This window comes from Aristolochia californica, unplaced genomic scaffold (genome assembly GCF_029961685.1).
Source record: "Aristolochia californica isolate CCGP_79_NKW_82.1479 unplaced genomic scaffold, dmAriCali1.0.hap1 SCAF_3, whole genome shotgun sequence".
Taxonomy (NCBI): Eukaryota; Viridiplantae; Streptophyta; class Magnoliopsida; order Piperales; family Aristolochiaceae; genus Aristolochia; species Aristolochia californica.
The window spans coordinates 12,913,215-12,937,315 of record NW_027181992.1 but is presented as its reverse complement, the minus strand read 5'-3'; the positions used below and the strand labels follow the sequence as shown (position 1 = coordinate 12,937,315).

Here is a 24,101-nt window from a genome sequence, read left to right as displayed (position 1 = left end):
AAGGCATTGTGATCATTGTATGTTGTGCTGAAAAGGAAGACCAGTATTGTTGTTTTAGTTGTGTATGTTGATGACATTGTTTTATCTAGAAGTGAACTTGAAGGAATTGAGTAAGTAAAAACATATTTGGCTACACATTTTCAAAACAAAAGATTTAGGACAATTGAAATATTTCCTTGGAATTGAAGTAGCTCGAAGAAAGCAAGGTGTTGTTCTTTCTCAGAAAAAGTATATTTTAGATATGTTACAAGAGTATGGTTTCTTGGGTGAAAGACCAGTCAATACTACCATGGAAATCAATGCTAGCCTTCACGACACTCAGAGTCCTTACTTAAGGACAAGACACAGTATAGATGCCTATTGGGTAAATTGATTTATACTATAATTAGTAGGCCCGATATATCATTTTTAGTGGGAGTAGTGAGTCAGGTCTTGGAGCCCAAAAAAAACACATTTAGAAGTTGCTTAAAGGATTCTAAAGTATTTGAAAGGTACTCCTAGAAAAGGTCTAGAGTATACTCAAAATGACAAAAATTGATGTATTGGGATATTCTAATGCAGACTATGCTGGACACAAGATGGAAGGAGGTCCACCACTAGTTACTGTTGCTTACTGAGTAGGAAGAGTAAAAAAACAAGTTGTAGTGGTTAGATTTAGCGACAGGGTACAATATAGGGTGAAACCAGTTCTCGTTCAGTTTGGATTTCATATTCCAGAGGCCACGGTTAAGAAGTGTGATAACGAGGCTGCCATATTCATAGCGAGTAACCCAATATTCCATGAGAGAATTAAACACATAGAGGATGATTGTCACTTTATTAGAGATATTGTTATGTAAGGGAAGGTAGTTACTCCATATGTGAAGTCCTTAGATCAACTTGGAGATATGTTTACAAAACCTATTGGAAGGCATTAACATTTGATGTTTGTAACAGGCTGAAACTGTTTGACATTTACTCTCCAACTTGAAGGGGAGTATTAGAATACTGATATAAGGGTATTTTGATCATTTCACATTCTTGTATGGATCTCATATGGTTACAGCAAGCTAGAGTACATACCAGAACTTTATGTTTCAAGTTTCATTTAATTCCAACATGTATTTTGGAGCTATAAATATTTTATAATAAGGGCTCAACTTTTTTAGCCTTTATTCAACGCAGCTCTTCAAGGCTGCTTCTCTCTTTTTCTTTTCCTCTCTAATTTTCCCCTTTTTTCCTCTTTAATCCTCTCAATCTTGCAATTCTACAGTCATAAAGTGGCCCACATGTGAGGGAAAGTGTTAAAAATAGTCCTAAATGGATCTAGGATTGTAAAATTCTTGTACTTAATACATGCCACGAGATCTCCTAACTGCAATTAATCATTTTGGGCCAACTTCAACCATCTTCAAAAAGATTAGTCAAATGCAGCCTCGGACTAACATCATGAATTTGTTAAAACCACACATACCATGGACTGCACCAACTTTAACGCTTATATGGGAGCATGAAAATAACCAAAAGAATAAAAAATAGAATGCCACAAAACGAATCTAATGATTTGAAAAACAACAAACAACATGAATCTGCTTAGTGTTGCAAGCTACATCTACCACTCCAGCTGGCAATAAACAGCAGAAACCTCATTCTAGTTGCTAATATGTGTCATGTTCGAAAATTTAAAAGAAAAATAAATAAGAAAGAATGCCTGACCTCATTTTTTAACTGCATCATTGCATCATAGATAGCAAAACCTTCGGTTTCCATTCCAACCTGTGTTACACAAGCAATTTTGTGCATGAAGGTCAATAGAAGTATAACAACTCACTAAAGCATGAAGACAGTAAAGAACTGCAGACAGTAGACAAAATTTTGATCAATCACAATATAAAGGAAGAAATGGGATTTTTCACAAAAGCACAAAAAAAGCTTTGAACATAATGCAAATCACATGCACATCCTAAGTTGCTTAAAATGAAAAAGTGCATTTGAATAAAATTCTAAAATATAAAATTCTAACATAAAGGGTTGGGACTTTAATTCAAACTACGGGGTATCAAAAGGATGACCTTTCTTTTGGCTCTATAGGACAGCAAGTACATTTTCACAGGATAAAACGATCATAAATCACAGCAAGAGAAATTCATCCATCTGCCTATATGCAGTTTTGACACAAGTCAAGAGGAAACATATACATGCGTGGCTTTTTTATTCTTGTGTAAGGATTTCCATTATCTCTACTAGATGGCTAAAACATGTTTGACATATTCAAAACAGAGAATTTTCCATAAGAATCACATCTTGAAAAACTAAACAATGCCTTAGTGCAATCTTATTGTTGAATTTATGGAAAAGAAAAATACTTCACTCACTTGTTTTTAACTGAGTACAATGAGTCTCTATTTATAATAGAGAAAACAAGTATAATCCAATTACAATTAAACTACCCTTATCCCAGTTACACCCAAAGTTAAACGCTAAAAGATAAGTCCTAAAACAATTGAACAACTAAACATAAATAGAAGACTAATATAACTAAAACACCTTTAACTGAGACTCTTCTACGAGACCTCCTCCTGTGAGATTCCTGTAAAACTTCACCATATAAATTTGACTCTATGACAGTCATGTAAGACTCTTAAATATCTGTTCTTCAACACTCTCCCTCAAGCTGGAGTTTATAACTTCTGCTTGCAATGAAGAGGATTCTTGGTCTTCAATCTTCTTTGGCTAAAAAATTTTCATAGATGTTATATCTTCATCATTTGTTCTCCCCCTTTCTTGAATATTTTGGTCACATAAAAATTACCACAGAATGTGGAACAAAATACTTCTTTCTTGTACTTCTTCTTCTACATCTCCCCTTCAAGCTAGGGATAAAAAAGAAAGAAACCCAGCTTGGGCAAAACACAATGTTGGAGAAGAAAATCACTCTTAGCCGTATGACAAAGCTCATACCAATCAAAATGGTCATAGTTTGAAACACACTCTGCTCAATTTTAAAGGCAGAAAAACAGCCCAACTTTAAGGCTCACTTTTTAAGGGTAGCTCAAACACAAATCGCCTTTTGGGTGAAGAATAAAATATTTGACTCTAGCTGGATGTTGGACACACTCCTATACTTTTTAGGTAGTGGATCTAGCCATTGCTCTGAAGCGATAAAAACACAAAAAGATAAATTAAAGAAATACTAGAGAAAAACAACTTTAACTGGAAGAAGATGACTATGCAACACTCATAATTCCAAACGAATCTATAATATGACCTTTTTTTAAAAAAAATTAGGGGAGGTTATAACGGTAGAACTTAATAAATATGACGACTAAGTATAAATTTTTTTTTTGTGGGGGGGGGGGTGACCACGATTTTCGGAATTCACGATGTGTAAGATACACAACAAAGTACTAGAAACGCAAAACTTGAAAACAACATCGTCGCAAGAAATTTTTGCATACCTTGAACGAATACATCATGAAGTGATTAATTCTGACCAAAACTTGCCAATTAGAAGCAAAGTTTGGCTAAAAAAATAGGATTCTTGGAGAAAAGGAAACTCAATTCACGCCAATGCATGGAGAGATAATAGGAGAGAAAATAGAAAAAATGAGCAATTTTTGGCAGAATCTAACCTTCAATACTTCTGATATCAATATCTCCCACAATACAGGTCAGAATCACAAACCATTTATTTCTTTAGAAACTAGACTCAAATAGCTTTAATTTGATACCCAATTTGACAAAAAAAAAACTTCGTTCTTGAATCTGTAATGACCTTTTTATTTTCTTCATTCTATAGCTTGACAGTTGCCGACTCCAATGTGAATATCTCCTCACATATAGATCGGATTGATACAAAATTTTCTCCTTCTGAAACTAGACTTTGATAACTTTCATAAAAGTATAATATTTCTTCATAAAATATTCTTCTTTTGAGAGAAAGAATCTGATGGATTTTGGACTCTATAATCTGGCCAAACTAAGTACTCATGCTTCTTTGGCTAAAATGACCATTGACTCTTTCGAAATCGATATCTCCCTCTAGGAAACTCGAATTGAGAATTGGATGAATAGGTAAGAACATAGACTTACAGATCTTTCTTTTGATATATAATTCTCTATTTAAAGTCTCATTCTTGATGGCATAAAATGCCTCAAAAGTTGAAACTTTCTACTACTGCTCGAACCTCTCTTGTAGTTTGACCTTTGTTGCTTCAAATATCGATTTTTCTCTATAGATAACTCTGATTGTCAAACTTCTTTTTCTGTTGGAAAGTAGACTCGAAGATCTTTCCGTCGATATATAATTTGCAATATGAAAAGTTCATTATGGAGGTGAGAATGCCAAGAAAACAATGGGTATTAGGACAGGAAAGAAGGAAAAAAAGATAAAATACGAACATAAACTACTAGAGATGATAGATCAGAAAATGAATTATCTTTGTGGGTTGACCGAATCAACTCACAAAACCTGCTTTAATACTATGTTGAATTTCTGGAAAAAAGAAATACATTACTCACTTGTTGCTAACTGAGTACAATGAGTCTCTATTTATAATAGAGGAAACAAGTATAATCCAATTACAGTTAAACTATCTTTTTCCCAATTACACCCAAAGTTAAACACTAAAAGATAAGTCCTAGAACAATTGAATAACTAAACATATAGAAGACTAAATAACTAAAACACCTTTAACTAAGACTCTTCTGTGAGACCTCCTCCTGTAAGACTCCACCATATTAATTCTGGCTTTTTGAGACTTTTTACTATAAAAGTCATGTAAGACTCTTCCATATCTGCTCTTTAACACTTATTCAATACGAACCAGTATGAGAACAAAACCAACTCACATAAGGACAGCATGAACAGTCGTCTAACTTTAGTAACTGCCATAACCATCTCTTTAACACCAAGAGAATCCTATAACTGCTTTATGTATGCTAAATCTTTTTTAGCATAAAAATATGGACATTTGGTACCATTTGGCAAAAGGCACAAAATTTACCACAAGGCATGGAAATTACAAAACTTTAAAAAAAAAAAAAAGGTTGGTTGGCTGCAGACATGGTTTTAAATTAATTCTTACATATCCTTGTAATATCATAAAAGTTGCCTATATACCCCCATCAGTAGCTTAAAAAATTAATACCAACTTTGGTTTATGTATAGACAAAACACTCATTAAGATAAAATTACAACTCTTCTCAAGTGAGCAATGTGGGCCATACATAAAAAAACCTATACGTGGATAACATTTCATTTTTCAGAGCCCCATTAAATTGGTCTCACTTTACTAGTATGGGCCCACATTGAACAAGCTTATAAGAAGACCATAAGGATGAGGCATAATATCATTATTATAAGAGTACTAATGCCTTCTCACAAACAAAAGTAAGAGTTGTTCAACAATAGAGATATCTAGGCAATTTTGGAGATACAAAAAGCACATGTAGACACTAATTATGCATATTTCAAGGATAGGTACACAATTTTCAGAAGTGAGAAATTAAGAGGAGAGAGGAGGAGAGAGATGAGAGAAAAAGGCGAGTGTGAAACTGAAGTGCTGCAATATGTAGCACTGGGTTAGAGGTTAGAAATCGACCTCCAACCTTCTTAAATATCGCTTAATTTAAGTACTGAAAATATGTGATTTGGGGAGAAAATAGAAGAAGAAAAAGAACTTTGGAAGAGCAGCAGCTTTGCTCCCTTGGAATCCGAGCCAAAAAGGCCCTTCCAGCTTCTTTATAATCAGAGTTTAAGTGAAAAATTACAAAAGGACAAAAATGCCCCTCAATACTCAAAATTACATATCTCCTAAAATACATGTCTAAATTGAATGAAAATTTAATTAGAGATAAAATAAGACATTCTCTATCTAATAGCTATACTATAAGAAAAAAATGTAATTTAGAAAATATGAGAAATGACCAAACTACCCATGGACTTGTATTTTAATACTCCCCTTCAAACTGGAGAGTAGATATCAAACAATCCCAGTTTGTCACTAATGGATATTCACGTCTTCCCAAAGGCTTGGTAAATATATCTCCCAACTAGTCTGAAGACTTTACATAAGGAGTTACCACCATCCCCTGCATAACTACATCTCTAATAAAGTGGCAGTCAACCTCTATATGTTTTGTTCTCTCATGGAATACAGGATTACTGGCAATAAAAATGGTTACCTAGTTATCACAATTCATAACCGTAGGGTCAGGTAATGTAAAACTAAACTCAAGAAGCACAGACATAATCAACATAAGCTCACTAATTATATGAATCATTGCTCAATACTCGGCCTCTGTGCAGGACCTAGCCACAATTGTATATTTCTTACTTTTACAGCTTATCGGGTTGCCTCCAACAAAACAACAGTAGCTTGACGTAGAACGTTTATTCATCATACACCCAACATAATCGACATCAAAATACCCAAGTACATCAACTATCCCATTCTTAGTATACAAAAGACCTTTTTTCCAGGTGCACCCTTCAAGTACTTCAAAATCCTCTGAGCAGCTTCTAAATTGACTTTTTGAGGATTTTCCATGAACTGGCTTACAATTCCCAAAGCAAATGAGAAAGAACAATACCTTGCTTGCTACGAGCAACTTCAATGCCAAGGAAGTACTTGAGAGAGCCCAAATTCTTTGTCTGAAAATGTGTGGCCAGATATTATTTAACTTCTGTAATACCATCAAGATCATCACCATATAACATAATAGTATCTACATAGACAACCAAAACCACCATAACAGTCTTCCTTTTAAGTAGGAACATAGAATAATCACAATGGCTCCTATAGAATCCAAACTATAGTATCGCATCACTAAAATTTTCAAACCAGGCTCGTGGACTCTGTTTAAGTCCATAAATAGCCTTTTGCACCTTACACACATTTCTTGTCTCCCCCTAAGCAACATACCTTGGAGGTTGCTCCATATACACTTCCTCATGTAGATCACCATATAGAAAGACATTCTTCACATCGAGTTGAAAGCGAAGCCAACTCTTATTAACAGCCACAGATATTAAGATATGTACCGAAGTAAGTCGGGCCACGAGAGGGAATGTCTCAAAGACATCACTCCAAGAGTCTGCGTATACCCCTTTGCCACCAACCGAGCTTTTTACCGTTCAATAGAGCCATCAACATTATATTTGATAGTATAAACCCAATGACATATCAAAGACATCGAATCAATGAAAAAGAGATTAGCAAATTCTTGGATTGATGGGTTCGCCATGAGACCTAACAAGGGACTAGAGTTCGGTGTGCATCGACAGAACTAGAACAAAGTAGTTCCATGGTGGATGGACTCTAACATCTAAATTATCCAAATAGAGTTGGGTACTAGAAGACAGAATTAGCCCGATTCCCCAAAAATTACTGTGGAGTACCACCGTGTTGACACTTTTTCAAATTTCTGTCATTTTCAGCCAAACAATCCTGTAAAGATAGATAGAGTTTAGAACATTCCTAGAGTTGTTTCACGTTCTCATCGTCTTCATCTGCATAAATCTAGTGAAGCGCCGAGATGGCATCTTTTGTTTTTGGCAGGCCCATTTGCAGTTTTATAACATCGCAAGTGTGTGCTAGAAAGTGGGAACTTTCTTCTCGGCGGCAAAAAGGCCAATTCGAGGAGAATCGATTGACACAACTCGGAAACGGTCGAGTTGCTCCTCTTCCAAAACTCTTTTGCTGTTCTATTTTCTCTCCAAATCACATATTTTTTATGGTATCAAAGCAGTAACGCAATCTTGGGTAGGTTTCTTTCAATTTTGTGTATCTTCTCTCCATTTTCAGCAATCTCCTTGAAGGTTTTTCCCAGATTTCTGGACTCGTAGGGATATTTTTCCTTTTTCTGCCTATCTTAGCCTATTGGCTAATGATTATTGCTTCTATCTAATTGATTGTTCGGATTTAGAAATGTTTGATGATCCCAATTTGAGGAAAAATCTCAAATTTGCCTGCATCATCAATCCAATGTTTGCATCATCATCCATATAGCTTGCATCATTCGGGTTTCTTGCAATTAGGTCATTCTTTCATCAATTTATGGTCTCAATGGCTGAAATTGATCATTATTAGTTCGAAATTGAGTGAATTAGGTGTTGAATTGCCCTAATTGAATTCAGTGTGGGGTGCACTTGACTACGCAAGCATAGAAATTTGGGGAAAGTGTTTCCCTTTGGTTAATTGACACTCTAGTGTACTGAATTGTGTTGTTTTGTGATATTTGATGGTTGATTCCAACACACGGGTTCCTGTCCAGAGGATTGCTGAGAGCTCAGATGTGAAATTCTCTCAGTCTATTCAGATAACTACGACCCAATTGAATGGATTGAATTATGTAAATTGGTCCAAATCAGTTTTGATGTATTTGAGGGCTAGAAGAATGGAAAAATATATAACCGATGATCCCCCGGTGCTTGTTACAGATGATTGGGTGGCAAAAAATAATTTAGTAATGACCTGGTTGGTCAACAGTATGGAATCCAGATTTAATGACCAAATTTTGAGTTGCAGTACTGCTAAGGCAATGTGGACTACATTGACTTCTATTGTCTCAAGAAAGTAATTTGTCAAGGATCTATGAATTATATGTGAAGTTCTTTAATATGAAGCGTGGAGGTAGATCAATGATAGATTATTTCACTGAGATGAGGGGAGTACTACAGGAGATTAGTACATTCCATCCTTTTACTACGAATGTTGAAGACAATCATAAGAAAGAAAATCATATTCAAGTAGCCCGATTTTTGGATGGTTTGGGGCCTGAGTATAATGATATTAGAGCCCAATTGTTGGTCAATGAGGATGTGAAAACCCTTGAGCATTCCTTTAACAGAGTTTTTCGAGTTGAAGGTGCAGTTGTAAATAAGAATGAGAATGAGTCAAATGAAGCTCTCTCAGAAGCAGTTGCTCTTAACTTACAATCTTCTACTGGTAAGCCTGATGGTCAGTTTCACGGTGGTAATAATAGAGGTAGAGATCACTCTTACTCTACCCGTGGTAGTGGCCAGAATGATCGGAGAGGGGGGGGGGTCGGAAATGTGTTCATTGTAGTAGGATTAATCATATTTCTGAGAAATGTTGGGAAAAATTTGGTAAGCCTTCCTAGGCCAACTCTATAGTCACAGATAAAGACGCCTCCTCACACACTAGATCCTATGAGGAAATTCAGTAGTTATTACAATGTTTGGATCAACTGACTGCTTCATCTACTGATTCTTAGACTAATGAGACTCCTTCCGCAACAAGTGCCACAATGTTAGTACATGTATGAATGCACTGAATGTGTCTCATTCTCCCTCTTGGATCATTGATTCAGGAGCCTCTACACACATGTCAAGTACGCCTTCCCTATTTCAATCCATTAGTCCATCTCATTCATATCGTGGAGTTACTTTAGCTGATGGATCCACCTCTCCCATTCATGGGGAGGGTACAGTTCACACCACTTCACAAATATCCTTAGATTCTGTTTTATTTATACCAAAGTTTCCAGTTAATCTCTTGTATGTGAGTCATATAACTAAATCCTTAAACTGTTCAGTAACCTTGCTTTGATACCATGAAAAATATGTGATTTGGGGAGAAAATAGAAGAGGAAAAAGAGGTATGGGAGAGGAGCAACTTTTCTGTCTTGGAATCTGAGCCAAAAAGGCCTTTCCAGCTTCTTTATAATCATGGTTTAAGTGAAATTTTACAAAAAAACAAAAATGCCCTTCAATACTCAAAATTACATGTCTCCTAAAATACATGTCTAAATTGAATAAAAATTTAACTAGAGATAAAATATGACATTCTCTATCTAATAGCCATACTATAAGAGAAAAATGTAATGTGGAAAATATGAGAAATGATCAAATTACCCCTGGACTTGTATTTTAACAAGTACAATAACATAATTACCCCTCTATACTAATCTATCCATAACTCTCTAATTAAAAGGCATAAAAACTGTAAATTTAACAAACTAAATATTAAGTAATTCAGAACACTTTCCTACTCCTAGACAGGTAAACTTATTAGGGATACAATGACCCAAATGCCCTTGTTACATATAATTTAACACAATTAACCCAAAAAAGAAAATATCAATAGAAAAGTATATGAGAGCAGACATTATTTGAAACATAAAGAGAAAAAAAAAACATTTGGGTCAGGGGTTCTTTTCCTTTTAAAAGGTTTTTATCGGTAAAATAAAAGAAAACAATAGTTCAAAAGAAAAAAATAAAAGAGGTAAGGGCAGGTTTGATCAAGGAGATCAACCAATACGAAGTATCCTTAGATAAAGAGAAAAACCATTGGGCAATCTGGTTTTTTTTTTGATTCAAAACTTAGACGCGCTTGCAACCTATTAAACTTGAATTGGTCAACTCATACAAATAGATTCTAGAATAACAAGATATAATTTTGAAGGCTTTGTGGCTTCGGCCTATGCCTCCATGGTCACATGGGTGAGTGAGGTCTTGGCTTCAAGTCTCATCAAAGGATAAGGGGTTGTGTGCATATGTAAACAACAATCCAAATTAAAAATTAAAAAAAATTAAAAAATTGAAGGTTCGATATAATGAAATAAATCAAGCAAAGCATGCACTTCTTCATGTCTAAGTTCTGCTTTCTTAGAAGTTTATTACAAAAGTTCCAAGTTCAACTCTAATTAGACTAACTTATTCAAACTTGATTTTTCCGACCTCAAAAAAAGAACATATAAGCAGTCACAACAACCTTAGGTTGGTTCAATAGCACACTCAAGCATAGTATTCTTTCCTTGATTTTTTTTTCATTTTCTTTTTCTTTGAAAGTATAATAGATGAAGATAAATGCACAATGTTGGAAACTAGAGAGTAGCATATCTAAAAATTTGATAAAATTTAGAGCATCTTAGACAATTAGCCAAAGTTAAGACAGTTTCAAGGATTTCAAATTCAACAAACATCAGACTCCACCCTCCCCCCCCCCCCCCCCCCCCCCCCCCCCCCCTTGCAACTTGTCAAGAGCTTCACAAACAGTCTATTGAGACACCTTAGGAGCAGAGGAAAACCAGGAAGCAAACAAGTTAGATTAGGATCTTACCTGGTAATGGTTCGGACTCCTCAATGCACCATTGACTCCTAGATACTCGTTATTTTGGCTACTCCATGTGAGATCATAGTAAATAATTCTGTAATACACCACTTGATCATCCAACAGAAGTCCATGAGGTTCTTTCTCTTTTCCTTCAACTATTATAGGATTAGGACTTTAAACTGAACTTGAGCTGAAACGAGATATACAACTAGCAAAGACCTCAGTGAGGATTTTTTACTCTTTCTTATCCTTTTTTATCTATTTTTTTTTTAAGTTTACCCTTTTCTATCTTCATTAGGTCTTGGTTTTTTTGCTTATTAGAAGGCCTTAGATGTGCCAACATAATGCTGACAAAGGAAATGAGGCCAAATTCATATCATATGTACCTCAAAGGTCTTCCTTTTACAAAAAGAAAAGTCGAAGGTCTGCAGAATAAAATAATAGAGAAAAACATAAACAAAATTTGAAGAGTGAGGATATTACTTCTGCCATGCCTGAATTTTAACTCATAGAACATCAGACATGACGCTCCTTCTTTTAGTGGTAAAAAATAAATTTTACTGCTTACATCATTTTAACATCTGATATCTATCCCTTTTTTTAGTAAAAAGTTGTATATAATCATATTCTCCAAGAAATACTCCCATGTTTACAACAAAATATACACACTTTGAAAGGCCTTGTGTCAGACTCCTTACTTTGCCTTACATACTTATACATGCACCAGATATCCTGCGTACAAACTCTCCAACTGTAATTTAAAAGCATATAACTATTTAACAAACTCAAATTCTTACACCTATCCATTCTCCTACTTATGACTCCTTAAGTGTTTCTGCCTGTGTGTGAAACAAGCTAACCTACTTCCTTATTTCCCTGAAAAATTATCCACATAGGTGGGTGAGCTATTGCCCAATATGTCCTACTCTTGGTCACAGAAAACTTCAAAACCAAATAGGAATTCCAAAAAAATCAAAAACATTAGTTATCAAAAAAGAAGATGGCACAAATTCAAGTCAAAAACTTATAAATGCTTCTATAAAAAATTTACCATTTAACCCACCTCAGAATTCTTGCATACCTCAACCATCAGACAATTCTATATATACACTCATGTAAGTATCACTCCATTAACACCATGTACTATCTAATAATAACATCAATCCAACATAGATATTTCATGAAGATTATTTAGCATAAACGTGAATCCTATTCATCCCCAACTTTTCAATTGTACAGATATACATGCTACTAGAACTTGTGAAACATAAGAAATTTTCTTTTTTCATAACACTTTCTCATGATATGTCCAAATTGAATACTCAACCAGGTTCATACTCCTCACTAATTTGAGGCTCCTTGCCCTCTACTTGAATATTTCCAAAGTTTATATTGTAGTTGTTCTACTCACGCATACATATCCCTGTTGATTTGTCAGCAAGGTCCTTACTCGTTAGTATAGATGAGGCACAACATTTCCCCAGGGGGGGGGTTAGTCAACTTGAAGTCCGAGATGATCTTCAACCGCATGACGCCCTTCAACAGTTGAAGTCGTTAGTGGAGCGTAGATGACATTTCATCTGGATGCAGGGGATGAAGTGGTCCTTCATCTCTACGGTTTAAAATCCTTCATCTCGTTAAAGACCATTTTTTATCTTCTTTGAGATGAAGGACGCGCGCGGCTTGGTTTTCCCCTCTCTCGCGCATCCTCATTTCTTTTTTTTCCTCCCTCTCTTGTCTCCCTGCACCCCCGACGTCGCTGCTACCTCTCTTCTCTCGGATTCTCGTCTCCGGCCTCCATCTCTGCTCCCTCTCGTCTCTGGCCTCTGTCTCTCGGTCTTCTCTCGGACTCACCCTCTCTCTCGCACCCCCTCTCTCATCTCCATGCCTCCCTCTCTTCTCTCGGACTCGCTCTCCGTTTTTCTCTCTCACTTCTCTCTCTCTTATCCCTCTCGACCTCCCTTTCTTCTCTCTCTTCTCCCTCTCTTCTCCCTTTCAGCCTCCCACTTCCTTCTCTCTCTGGCTATTCTCCTTTCCCCCAAAATACCTTCCGATTTCGTTCGATTTCCCCATTTCGATTTCAATTTTCTTCGATTTTGACATTTGGGCATCGATTGCTTAATTTCTACTTCGATTAGGCATCGATTTCCCCATTCGGCATCAATTTCACCCTTCGGCTTCGATTTTCCCCAAATTTCAGAAGGTATGACTAAACCTTAATTTTTTTCATTAAAATAGTGTTTTATTTGATTTAATTTTATTTTTAGTGCCTAATTGGGGGTTATTTGTGCATAATTGTGGGATTTAGGGTTACGGTTTAGGGTCTAAATTCTTGATTTGTGTTAGGGATTATTTTTAGGGTTTGGTGCTCGGTATTTAAAAGGGACCTGGAATTAGGATTTAGGGTTTATGGTTAAGGATATAGGGTATTTTAGGGATTAGGGTTTTTAAGGTTTTGGGGGTTTTGTGTTTTTAAGCTCTAGGGTTTTTTGGGTTTAGGGTCTGTAGGGTTTAGGGTTTAGGGCTTTTAAGGTATTAAGTTCAGGAATTAGTGTTTAGGGTTTAGAGTTTAGTAGGTGATAGGGTTTAGGGTTTTTAAGGTTTTGGGGGTTTTGGGTTTTGGGTTTAGGGTCTAGAATTATGGTGTAGGGTTTAGGGTTTAGTGCTTTTAAGGTTTAAGGAGTCTAGGGTTTAGTCCAATTCAAACAAGGCTGAGTCGCCTACACGGGCGTCCATTAGCCAACGAAACCCGACCCCCATCACTGACGTGGTACAGTTCGTAGTGACTACGAAGTTATATGGGGCTCTACTAGGGGTGTTCAGTGAATTTGGACTTGATGTGTGTGTTTTCTCATTTTTTAAGTGCTATGGAATGTTTTTGCCATGTGGTGAGGAGATTCGGGTGTTATACATATCCACCACATGGTATTCTATTTTAGAATGTTGTTAAAAAATTTTGAAGTGTTATGGAATGTTTTTGCCATGTGGAGAAGAGATTTGGGTGTTATACATATCCACCACATGGTATTCTATTTTTTATGGTTTGTGTTTCCGTGACGGGTAAAGGTTGTCTGATAAAGTTTTTTTCAAGAAGACCGTCTCGGATTTAGATTATACATGGCTGCAAGAAGACAACCAACTGGTCGACCATATGACATTTGGACATTCGATGATGATAGCAAAATGCTCAATCTCTTGGTCGAGTAGGTCAATCTAGGGAACAAGTTGCCTAACGGGGTTTGGAAGCATGATTCGGGTGGCGAGCTCGGTAGAGGAGGTGATGCGGTCCAATTAGGTGCAATGGATGATACAGACAATGACGATTGCGATGGTCTTGAGGATGTGGGTAGCCAAGTAACATGCTTTCGGAGGCAGAGTGCATTAGAATCCACAAGAGCCGCACAATTTCAAGATGCCATATCGACTTCCATGTGGAACAATAAATGATGTATCTTATTACTTTTGAACATGTGTCGTTCATATGTACTAAACTTGTAACTTGATGATTTTAATATTAAAGGCACGAACTCGTTATTTGAATAATCTTTCTTTTGGGTTATTAATAAAGTTGTATATGTATTTATTTATTATTTTTTTAATTTTATTACTATATTAAACTTCATATTTATTGTTCCGGGAAATAAAATATAATTAAAGTATGAATTTGATTAATTAATTACTTTTAATTTTGTGAAAATATATTAGTAATTAATACCATGTAAAAAATATATCTTCTGTTATTAACATAATACTTTTTTATTTATTAATCATATTTATTTTTTATTTACTCTATTGTATTAGTGATTTAATAGTGGTAATTAAAATATTGTTAACTCAAGCATTTGGTTTAATTAACTCATTTTTATAATTAATAAAATCAATGGTTTTAAATTTCAAAGATGAAGATGAACTTGTCCACACTAACACCATTTTCGAACATGAACTTGTCCACACTAACACCCATTTCGAAGATGAAGATCATGTAGATGCATGATATGAAGATGAAGATCAAATTTCTAGTTTGTTGACTAACTCCCCCTCCCCTCCCCGAGTTTATATTGCAGTTGCTCTACTCACACACATATCCTTGTTGACTTCCCAACAAGGTCCTTACTCCTCAATATAGATGAGGTGCAATATTTTTAAAGTTTATATTGTAGTTGTTCTACTCACACACATATCCCTATTAATTTTCCAACAAGGCCTTTATGGCTACCTTACTTATACACATGCCCTTGTTGGTCAACCAACGAGGTCCTTATGGTTTCCTTAAACATGCACATACCCTTATTGGTCTCCCAACAAGGTCCTTATGGTTGTCTTACACATACACATACCCTTGTTGGTCTCTCAACAAGGTCCTTATAGTTGCCTAACACATACACATACCCTTGTTGGTCTCCCTAACAAGGTCATTATTATTGCCTTACAAATACACATACCCTTGTTGGCCTCCCAACAAGGTCCTTATTTCTCATTGCAGATGAAGCACAACATTTCCAAAGATAAACTTTCAATGTCCATAATCATAATATTGGCCAATCTACAACCCTCAATCAGCGTCCCGAAAGAGGTCCTGATTCCCCACTTGGTGTCCCAAGTGAAGTCCACATCATCTTGTCAGTATCCTGACAAGGTCCATATAATCCTCCTTTGGACAATCAGGCGAAGCCCAGACTCCCCACTACAAATGAAGCACAATTATTTTTCTTCCTCTAGTCACCTAGTTGAGGCCCAAAGGCATAATATTTTTCCTCTCTTGGTCATCCAGCTAAGGCCCAGATTCGCCACTGTAGTTGGGGCACACATTTTCTTATAAGCATATTTAACACCATATGCCAAGGGTCAAAATTTTAAAGCTAGATTTGTTTTTTTTTTTTTAAAAGGAGTCCACTGTTCCACACTCTTATTGTTAAGGAATAGTCCCACATGGATTAGTGAGTACAAAGATCTTGAGTTTACTAGTTGGGAAAGAGGTTTCCTACGTTGGCTAGTCATTTTGGGATGGCCTTTAAACCCAACTTAACATGGTATCAGAGTAGGTACTCATATGTGGGCCTACACCTAAATTATCCACTTGTAGAGCCACAAGAGAGGGCCTACACCTCAATTATCCACTTGTAGAGTTACAAAAGAGGGCCTACACGTGAGGGAGAGTGTTAAGGAATAGTCCCACATGGATTAATGAGTACAAAGATCTTAAGTTTATTAGTTGGGAAAGAGGCTTCCTAAGTTGGCTAGTAATTTTGGGATGGGTTTTAGACCTAATTATGACAATTCACACAAGTCTATTATAAGACTCTTAGTCCAAGTCCCAAATGTTTTACTGACTATTATTAAATATACTAAAAGAGAGCATTACATGTATACACATAGTTTGCAATATTGCAGATAACAGTTACCTGAGACATATATTCAGCGACATAAAAGTTACTACTAGTCCATGGCTCTCAATTCTTATTATAAAACATTCGTCAAAGGTCATCCAACACAAGAAGAACAACCTAATCATTCCACATTTCCAATTTCTTTTACACACTATCATTAACACTTTTGGGTATACATACATATTCTCCTAATATGGAGATTATAACCAGGACTCGATAATCTTTCTTGATAAAGGAATAGTATATAAAGAAACTCATAACTGCAATAGATAATAATTGATTTAACAACAGCAATTGGAAGAAACCAGTTTTTGTCTAATTATTCATTCTCATCCTAATTAAAAAAATTCAATCATTCTTAACCAAACCTACTACAGAAGGAACTCATTATAGTAATTATAACATGTAAAGGACCTCAATGATGGCACTCATCAATTTGGCCATGTAACTGCACATACATTTAACATCGATGGGACCAACTCATTTATCTGACTATCATAAATACAAGAATATCAAAGTAAGACTATTAGCATTACTATGTCACATTTAACCCCTCTTAAGGAGTGGTCTACCACAAGGGATATATGCATAATTTTAACAGCATAAAAAAAAAAATCATTTTATCAGTTTCCAAAGTAATCTCTAACTCAATAAAGTAAATTACAGTAGCAACATTCACTTTAGCTCTATTTCAAGCATACACCTGAAATTAAGGGCAGTACTGAAAAACACATAAACCACATGATTCACAAACAACCAGTGTGCAATAGGCTTAATTTCCATCTCCGTTGGGAGGCCTCCTAATAGTATATGGCATAGGCTATTTCCGCAACTTATCCATCCACTAAAATTACTCACTCCATCATTTGTTGACTCACATGAACAGTAACCTAAAATAAAAATCTAGGAGGTCGATTTGCAAGATTTTCAATGGCCTATCAGAACAAGCTAATAAATTTAGTATAACCGTATTGAGATCCACACAACCATAAAACTCCCTTTTGGATGAGCATTATTTCTACCAAGTAAGGTCTCATATCTAGAGAAGGCATAAAAGCTAATTCTCTAGGACTTCATTCATAACCTTTCAAAACATACATTCTTTCTTGAGGCTTTTGCCGAGATTTTTCAACAAAAGAAAACTCTGAGATTTCATCAACACCCTTGTATTAATACAAGATACCAGGAAGCATGGCTCATTTAGGATATAAGTTTGCTTCTTAGACTTCCCCATGTTAATACAAGGCAAATTATCTGCCTTGTAAAATACTCACATACAGTCACTTCACGAGTTACAGGCTCACCATCCCCATTCCCATTTCTCTCTTTTAAGGTAAATCAACATGAATAACCGGATACTTAGATTTGTAGATTGTACACAAGTAACAATTTTGACAATAGAACAACCATCTCTCAAATATGTTTATATATGAACGAGGAAGGAAGACCATATATATGAACGAGGAAGGTAGCAAACAGAAAAGGAAGACCATATTGTTAAAATGAGAAAACAAGAAACTCACAATTGCTCATTATAGAGTCCTTCACTCAATCCCACAATCTTGCAATTTAGTATTTATATAAAAAATCTTCACCTTAAGATTTTTCAGCATTTCTTGGCCTTTAGTTTAATCCATAAGATTAAGATGGTCCACTTTCTGGTTGTCAATAAGAAAGTCCACAGTAGGCCTGGTTTGACTATCATAATGGTTGAGACATCAATTTTAAATGATAAACCCCCCTTGGGAAAATCTGAAGATAGAATAAACCCTTGCACTCTAACACACACTGCCCATGTCAACGAAACCTTTTGGACTCATCCTAAAAAGGTTATTTCACAAGAAGGCAGCTTGGCTTTGCAACATACTGCCTTGGTATGATATCAAGCCCTCGAGGTGTTCCTGATGGATTCTCCAACTCATTATCCTATAAAACAACATTTTCAAAACCCTGAACTATTATACTTCTACTCCTCACCCAAAATGAAACATGGATTTACAGAGCTCAACCATTCCTAGTTTAAATCAGAACTATCAATTTCAGGAATTTGATTCGGTATACTTTAATCATGCTTGGAACAAAATGAAACATGAGTTTTAGAACTTTTTTTTTTTTCAGTTTTAGAACTTATTAACCCTAATAAAAAATCAAACCGTTAATTTCTAAGTTTTAAACTCAATATACACCCACTTATGCCTAAAATGAACAAGACATGAGATTTTTGAACCCTAAGAATCCTAAACCAATTTCAAACTCTAGATTTTCAGCAACCTAAAGTTAGTGCCCAGCTAACCAAGCAATACACTAAATAGAACCTGAAATTTCACAAAACTTAACCATGTATAATTTATTGCAAGCCCTCAATTTCAATAATCCTGCTCAATACCCAATTAATTATGCCTGAACTGAAGGAGTATATGGAATTTCAGGAACTTAAACAACTCCAACCTAAATCAGAATCTTCAATTTCAATATCCCAAGTTTACCTTCAACTAATCATACATAAATTGTGAGGAAACACACAATTTCAGAACTTGAAATGCTTCTAATTTAATTCAAATCTTAATTCATATCTGCATATCAAATGGCTGTAGAATTCTCACTGGTTCATGATAAATTAAAAGATGAACTTATCAAGAATTCAAAATAGGATTAAGCATTAACAGAAAATTCCCACAATCTCAAATCCACCCTTAGACTAACAATGTCTGAAAGGTTAAGTCTAATCATGTATGCAAATAAAATTTGCTTACTGAAGGTTATGATCATCAGCAAGTATATAAGAGTGGAACAGACAAAATTTAACCTCACGAAGAGTCTTTCCATCCCTCATATAGAAAATCCCATCACTCCTCTATTTTATCTCCAGTTTGAAACAATATAGAGCTACAGTTATGATAAATGAAGTTGCAAATCTTAATATCCTTGAATCCAAATCACACACACTCAATTTTGAAACTTAAATTCCAATATTCCTCTAAGCATGCTTAATTGAAACAAGCTATGAAACTTCAGAGTCCTATTGGCCTAAAATCAGATTTAAGACATTAAATTCCAGACCCTATTCCAATCGCTGCCCTAGTCATGCTTTTCCCCAAAACACAATATGAAAATTTCGAAAAAAACACAATTTAGCCTTAATTCAAATCAGAGATATCAGTTTCAGAAATCCAAATCAATACACTTCTAACCATACTTATAACAAGACAAGACATGAAATTTCAGAAACCTATTAGTCTAAATCCAAAATTAGGACTTCAATTTCAGATCTTAAGCCAATTATACCTTCCGGAATGCTTGGATCAAAATATAATATGAAATAATATGAAGGTTCAGAACCCAATTACCCCTAATCCACTTCAAGAATATCAATTTCAGGATTGTAAACTTTATATATTTCTCATCATACTTCAATCAAATCAGAGCATGATATTAACCAATTCAACCTTAATCCAAATTTAGGAACTTCAATTTCATAGTTCCGAACTCAATCTAGTTCTAATCACATTTGAACCAAACAGACTATGGCATCTCAGAACCCAAATTAACCCTAATCCAACTCATGAATCTCAATTTAAGAATTTTTAAAACCCATCCTATTTCTAATCATGCTTAAATCAAACGAAACATGACATTTCAGAACCAATTTTAACCCTAAACCAATTCAGGAACTTCAACTTCGAAACTCTCAACTTAATCTACCTCTAATCAAGCTTAAATCGAGATAAACACGAAATTTCAGAACTCATTTACCCTAAATCTGAATCAAAAACATCAATTTCAGATGCTTAACGCAATTTACGCTTCTTTTCATGCTTTATCAAATCCAAAATACAAAATTTAAGAACCCAATTAGTTTTATTCCAAATCAAAATCATCAATTCAGATATCCAAAACTTGACACACCACTGAACACCCTCAAATCGAACAAAACACAATTCCAGAATCCTAACGGTCTAAAATCCAAATACAAAACACTTTGGCTCAAGTTAAAACTAAAAACGATTATGTGATGAGCTATGAGAAGGGAAAATATAACCTAAATTAGGAAAATCAACAAGAGAGATGAATAAATGAGAACGGGAACTAGGCTTCGAACTTACCAAATACAAAATTTCAAAACTTCAAATCCAGCAAAAGAACCAAGTATCATCTAACCTAAGGAAAGCTAAGGCTTTTCATTCCGAAAATAAAAAAAGGAGGAACACGAAATCAAAAGGGGTTGAAGAGGAGGGAGAGGGGGGATGACACAGTTTCAAACTTACCTCTTTTCCTTTTCTTCTTCCTCCCTTACCATCTAAGCTTCTCTCTTCTCTTCTTCGCTATCCCTTCCCTTCGCCGCTCCCTCTCTCTCTTATTTCCCCTTTCTCTTCGTTGCTCCTCCCTCTTCACTGCTCAGTATCTCTCTCTTTTCCTCAACATTCCTAAAACTCCTCTTCCTTTCTCATTTCTTTGTTTTCTTTTTTGTACAATTACTAAAATGCCCTTCCCTTTTCATCTTATTCCATTCATATCCCTGAACTTCTGGGCAGGGATACCAGATATTCATAATTATATTTTCTTTTCTTCCATGGAACAGGCAGCAAATTAAGTTCCAGAGTCGATTAGATAGCTTGCACAGCTTAAAGATTTATTTTATCTCAAAGATGGTTTAAGAAAAGAGATTTAATTCTTTCTCAACAAAAAAAAAAAAAAGAGGGAGAGAGAGAGAGAAAGAAAAGAAACGAGATTGAGTTCAGTAATGAATTAGTCCCTATTTACCAAACCATATATGTTGTGTTAAGGTACATGCATGCATGTTTTGCTTAGAGGAAGGATATTCTATGGGTAAATAAGAATGTAATCCCAGTTGAGGTCCATGACTCCAGTAGGTCCTCCTTGTAACAGAGAGCCTATTCTCCTATTTTCCTCCCTTTCCGACCTACTTTTGTTGTCATAATTATTCTATAATCAAGCAACAATCAACTTTGTCTTCAAAGGGAAAAAACCTGACTGGCAAGCTAAGAGATATAAGTCCTATTACATGTCATGGTAACAATAACCCTCTTGTAATTTGAGAGGCCTTGATAAGAATATCAATACAATTACTCAACTAGAACAGGATAAGTGAACAACCCAAGGAGTTAAGGCCCTTAATTCCATTTATATTTTCTACATCTAATTTAAGATCAAACAGCAAGCCAGAGAAAGCAATAGAGAACAATAAGTTCGACATTTAGTGAGTAACATTCAGGGGAGATCCAATTGAATGCCAGTTAAGAACAATTTCGGTGATCTAAAAGAAGGCAAGATAGACAATACCGTTTCTCCATCATCACGGGTGGTTCCTGTAGAGTTGATATAGAGATAAATTGTATCTTTTGGATCCATCCATTGCAAGTACATCAATTCTGCAATTACTAGCTCTGTGACAGCTGGAACCAACTAATCAAGCAGAAAGCATTAGGTAGAGAGTTGTTATTAAACAAAAAAAGTAACATAAGATGCTAGTGATGCTATAAAGAGTTACAGACAGCAAAAAGTGGACAGTTTTCAAGGCATATATTTAGAAATGGAAATCTTAGATTACTAATATCTGTCAAAGGTTAATTTCAGTGTTAGTGTGGGTAGAATTAGATAGCAGTTTAAGGGAAACATTTTTACCAATCTTGGACTATCCAATTTCCATTTCGGGAGACTGGAAGACTGAACAAACTCTTCTCTCCTGACTCCCTGTTTTACCTGCATTTCTCTCTTTTTTTCTTCTCTACAAGTCTGAATAACAACACCAGTAAGCAGGTGTGGGATTCTACGTTCTGGAGAAGAAGACTATAAATCCACATTTTGATTGTAGAATTCCAGAGCATATCTTTCATAGTGAAGTTCTGATACACTAACACCTTTCTCCTTAAAGAACAATTTTGCTAAAGTCTAATTCAGAAATTTATCACAGACAACTAAGAAGGTAAAATGAGCTTATAATGTGCTTTCACCAAGACTATGACCAAGTTTTGGCTCTTTAAATGGCATGCATCTAGTTGTTTATAGTTTTTCTCCTTAATACAACTTTATCTTGGTCCAACTTCTTATAATTTTCTAAAATATTGGTAGTCAAGTCGCACATTTTTTTTTCTTTTCAAAGTAAACCAACACTAACTCCATTTATTGGATATCTATTAGGATTTTTATGATCCCATTTCAAGCACAAAGCAACTTTAGATCTTCTTCATCTTTCTTGTCTCTCTTTCTAAACAACAATGGAGTTACATCACTTACTGGCATGCCAATATAGACAATCCGACCATGGAGAAGTAGCGAGGGCAAATCTGGAGGAGGTTTTCGTGGCCTATGTTCACTGTAGGAAACTGAACGTTCCACCTGTTTCAGAGAAAATAATCAACTAACACACAAAAAAAAAAAAAAAAACTCACAACATAAATCCTAACAGTACATTGCTCCGGACAATCCAAGACACAGGCAGCTCTAAATGTTTTCGGGAAGAAAAAAAAGGCAAAGCTTATAATATTGACTTGTAGAAAACGTACACCAATAGAAAAAGCGGGTTAAAAAAAAAAAAAGTAGTAGTGAAAGAGAGACTTCCAGTTACTAAAATGACGTAGACAACTCTCAATCAGCAAGGAAAGCAACCCACGACAGGATGCAACAGCTTACTGATTACATTAGAAAAAAGTAAAAATCATTACCGTAGACTGTGCGAAGAACGGAAAACATAATTAGCGTACGGTTCCTGTTGAACATACATCAGCGGTCCAACGTGTTTACAGACAAACAGATGAACAGACAAGAAATTCCACAAATGATTAAACGAAATAGAAGGAGACTTTCGTCTTCATTTTGAAAAGTGAAACTTCCACTCCCAAGAAAAACATAGCCAACTTCAATCATCTATAAATACATAACAGACCTGAGCGGGGGTTGCCATGAGCTTCGGAGTGTCGAAGAGGTCAAGATACGGGGGAATGTCCGAATTCTTAGAAGGTTGAAGAAGAGTTTCTGGTGACGAGGCGGCTACAGAGGCAAGCTTCCGAAGAAAAGGGTCGCGAGGATCGATAGGAGGCATAGGGATTGAAGCAGAAACCGTCCTTCTAGGGGACGAAGTAGAAGAGGCAATTGGCATTCTCATGCAAGGACTGCGAATAGAAGCCATGCTTCTCCTCTTTCCTCCTCTTCTTTCTCTTCTCCCTCCCCTTTCTTGTTTCTCTTGTTTCCTGATAGCCAGAGGAAACCAAGCTCAGATACCTGCAATAGCATCAGCTAGCTTGAATGGATAAAACGGGTATTTCGCGACATGGTTGTCCAACTCGAATTTGGTATCACATCTGGGGTGCCCAAATCTGAGTCGTCTGGTCACGGCACGTCCCACCCGTCAATCTTGACCATTACAAAGTATATCCAAGTCTATCTTTTGACAAATTTCAGGTTCATTGCTAAGTAAATCCTAAATACTCGCCATCTTAGATTTTAAGGAGGGGTGAGAGGTGGGGTTGGAGTATCAAGCTAGACTTGAATACATAATGTGTATTTCTTTCTCACTTGTAATAAATAATCATCTAATAAATAACTAAATACTGAAATAGCCTTTATACATACATATGAAAAACAAGATTGTTGTTAACTATAATTTATAGATTTAAATCTTTTTAAATAATTTTTT

General features: G+C 35.6%; 1 protein-coding gene across 1 annotated transcript in view; it reads right to left on the bottom strand.

Annotated features, from left to right (window-relative positions):
• LOC137959787 (ATP-dependent Clp protease proteolytic subunit-related protein 3, chloroplastic-like) overlaps positions 1-23,710 on the bottom strand; it is a 32,372-nt gene extending 8,662 nt beyond the window's left edge. Inside the window, exons 1-4 of the mRNA XM_068807141.1 lie at positions 23,352-23,710; positions 22,703-22,804; positions 21,749-21,871; positions 1,696-1,755 (exon numbers count right to left, since the gene is read on the bottom strand). Of these exons, the coding sequence (XP_068663242.1) occupies positions 1,696-1,755; positions 21,749-21,871; positions 22,703-22,804; positions 23,352-23,594 (528 nt within the window). The 5' untranslated portion in view covers positions 23,595-23,710. The remainder of the gene's footprint in view (positions 1-1,695; positions 1,756-21,748; positions 21,872-22,702; positions 22,805-23,351) is intronic.
• Between the last annotated feature and the right edge of the window lie 391 nt (positions 23,711-24,101).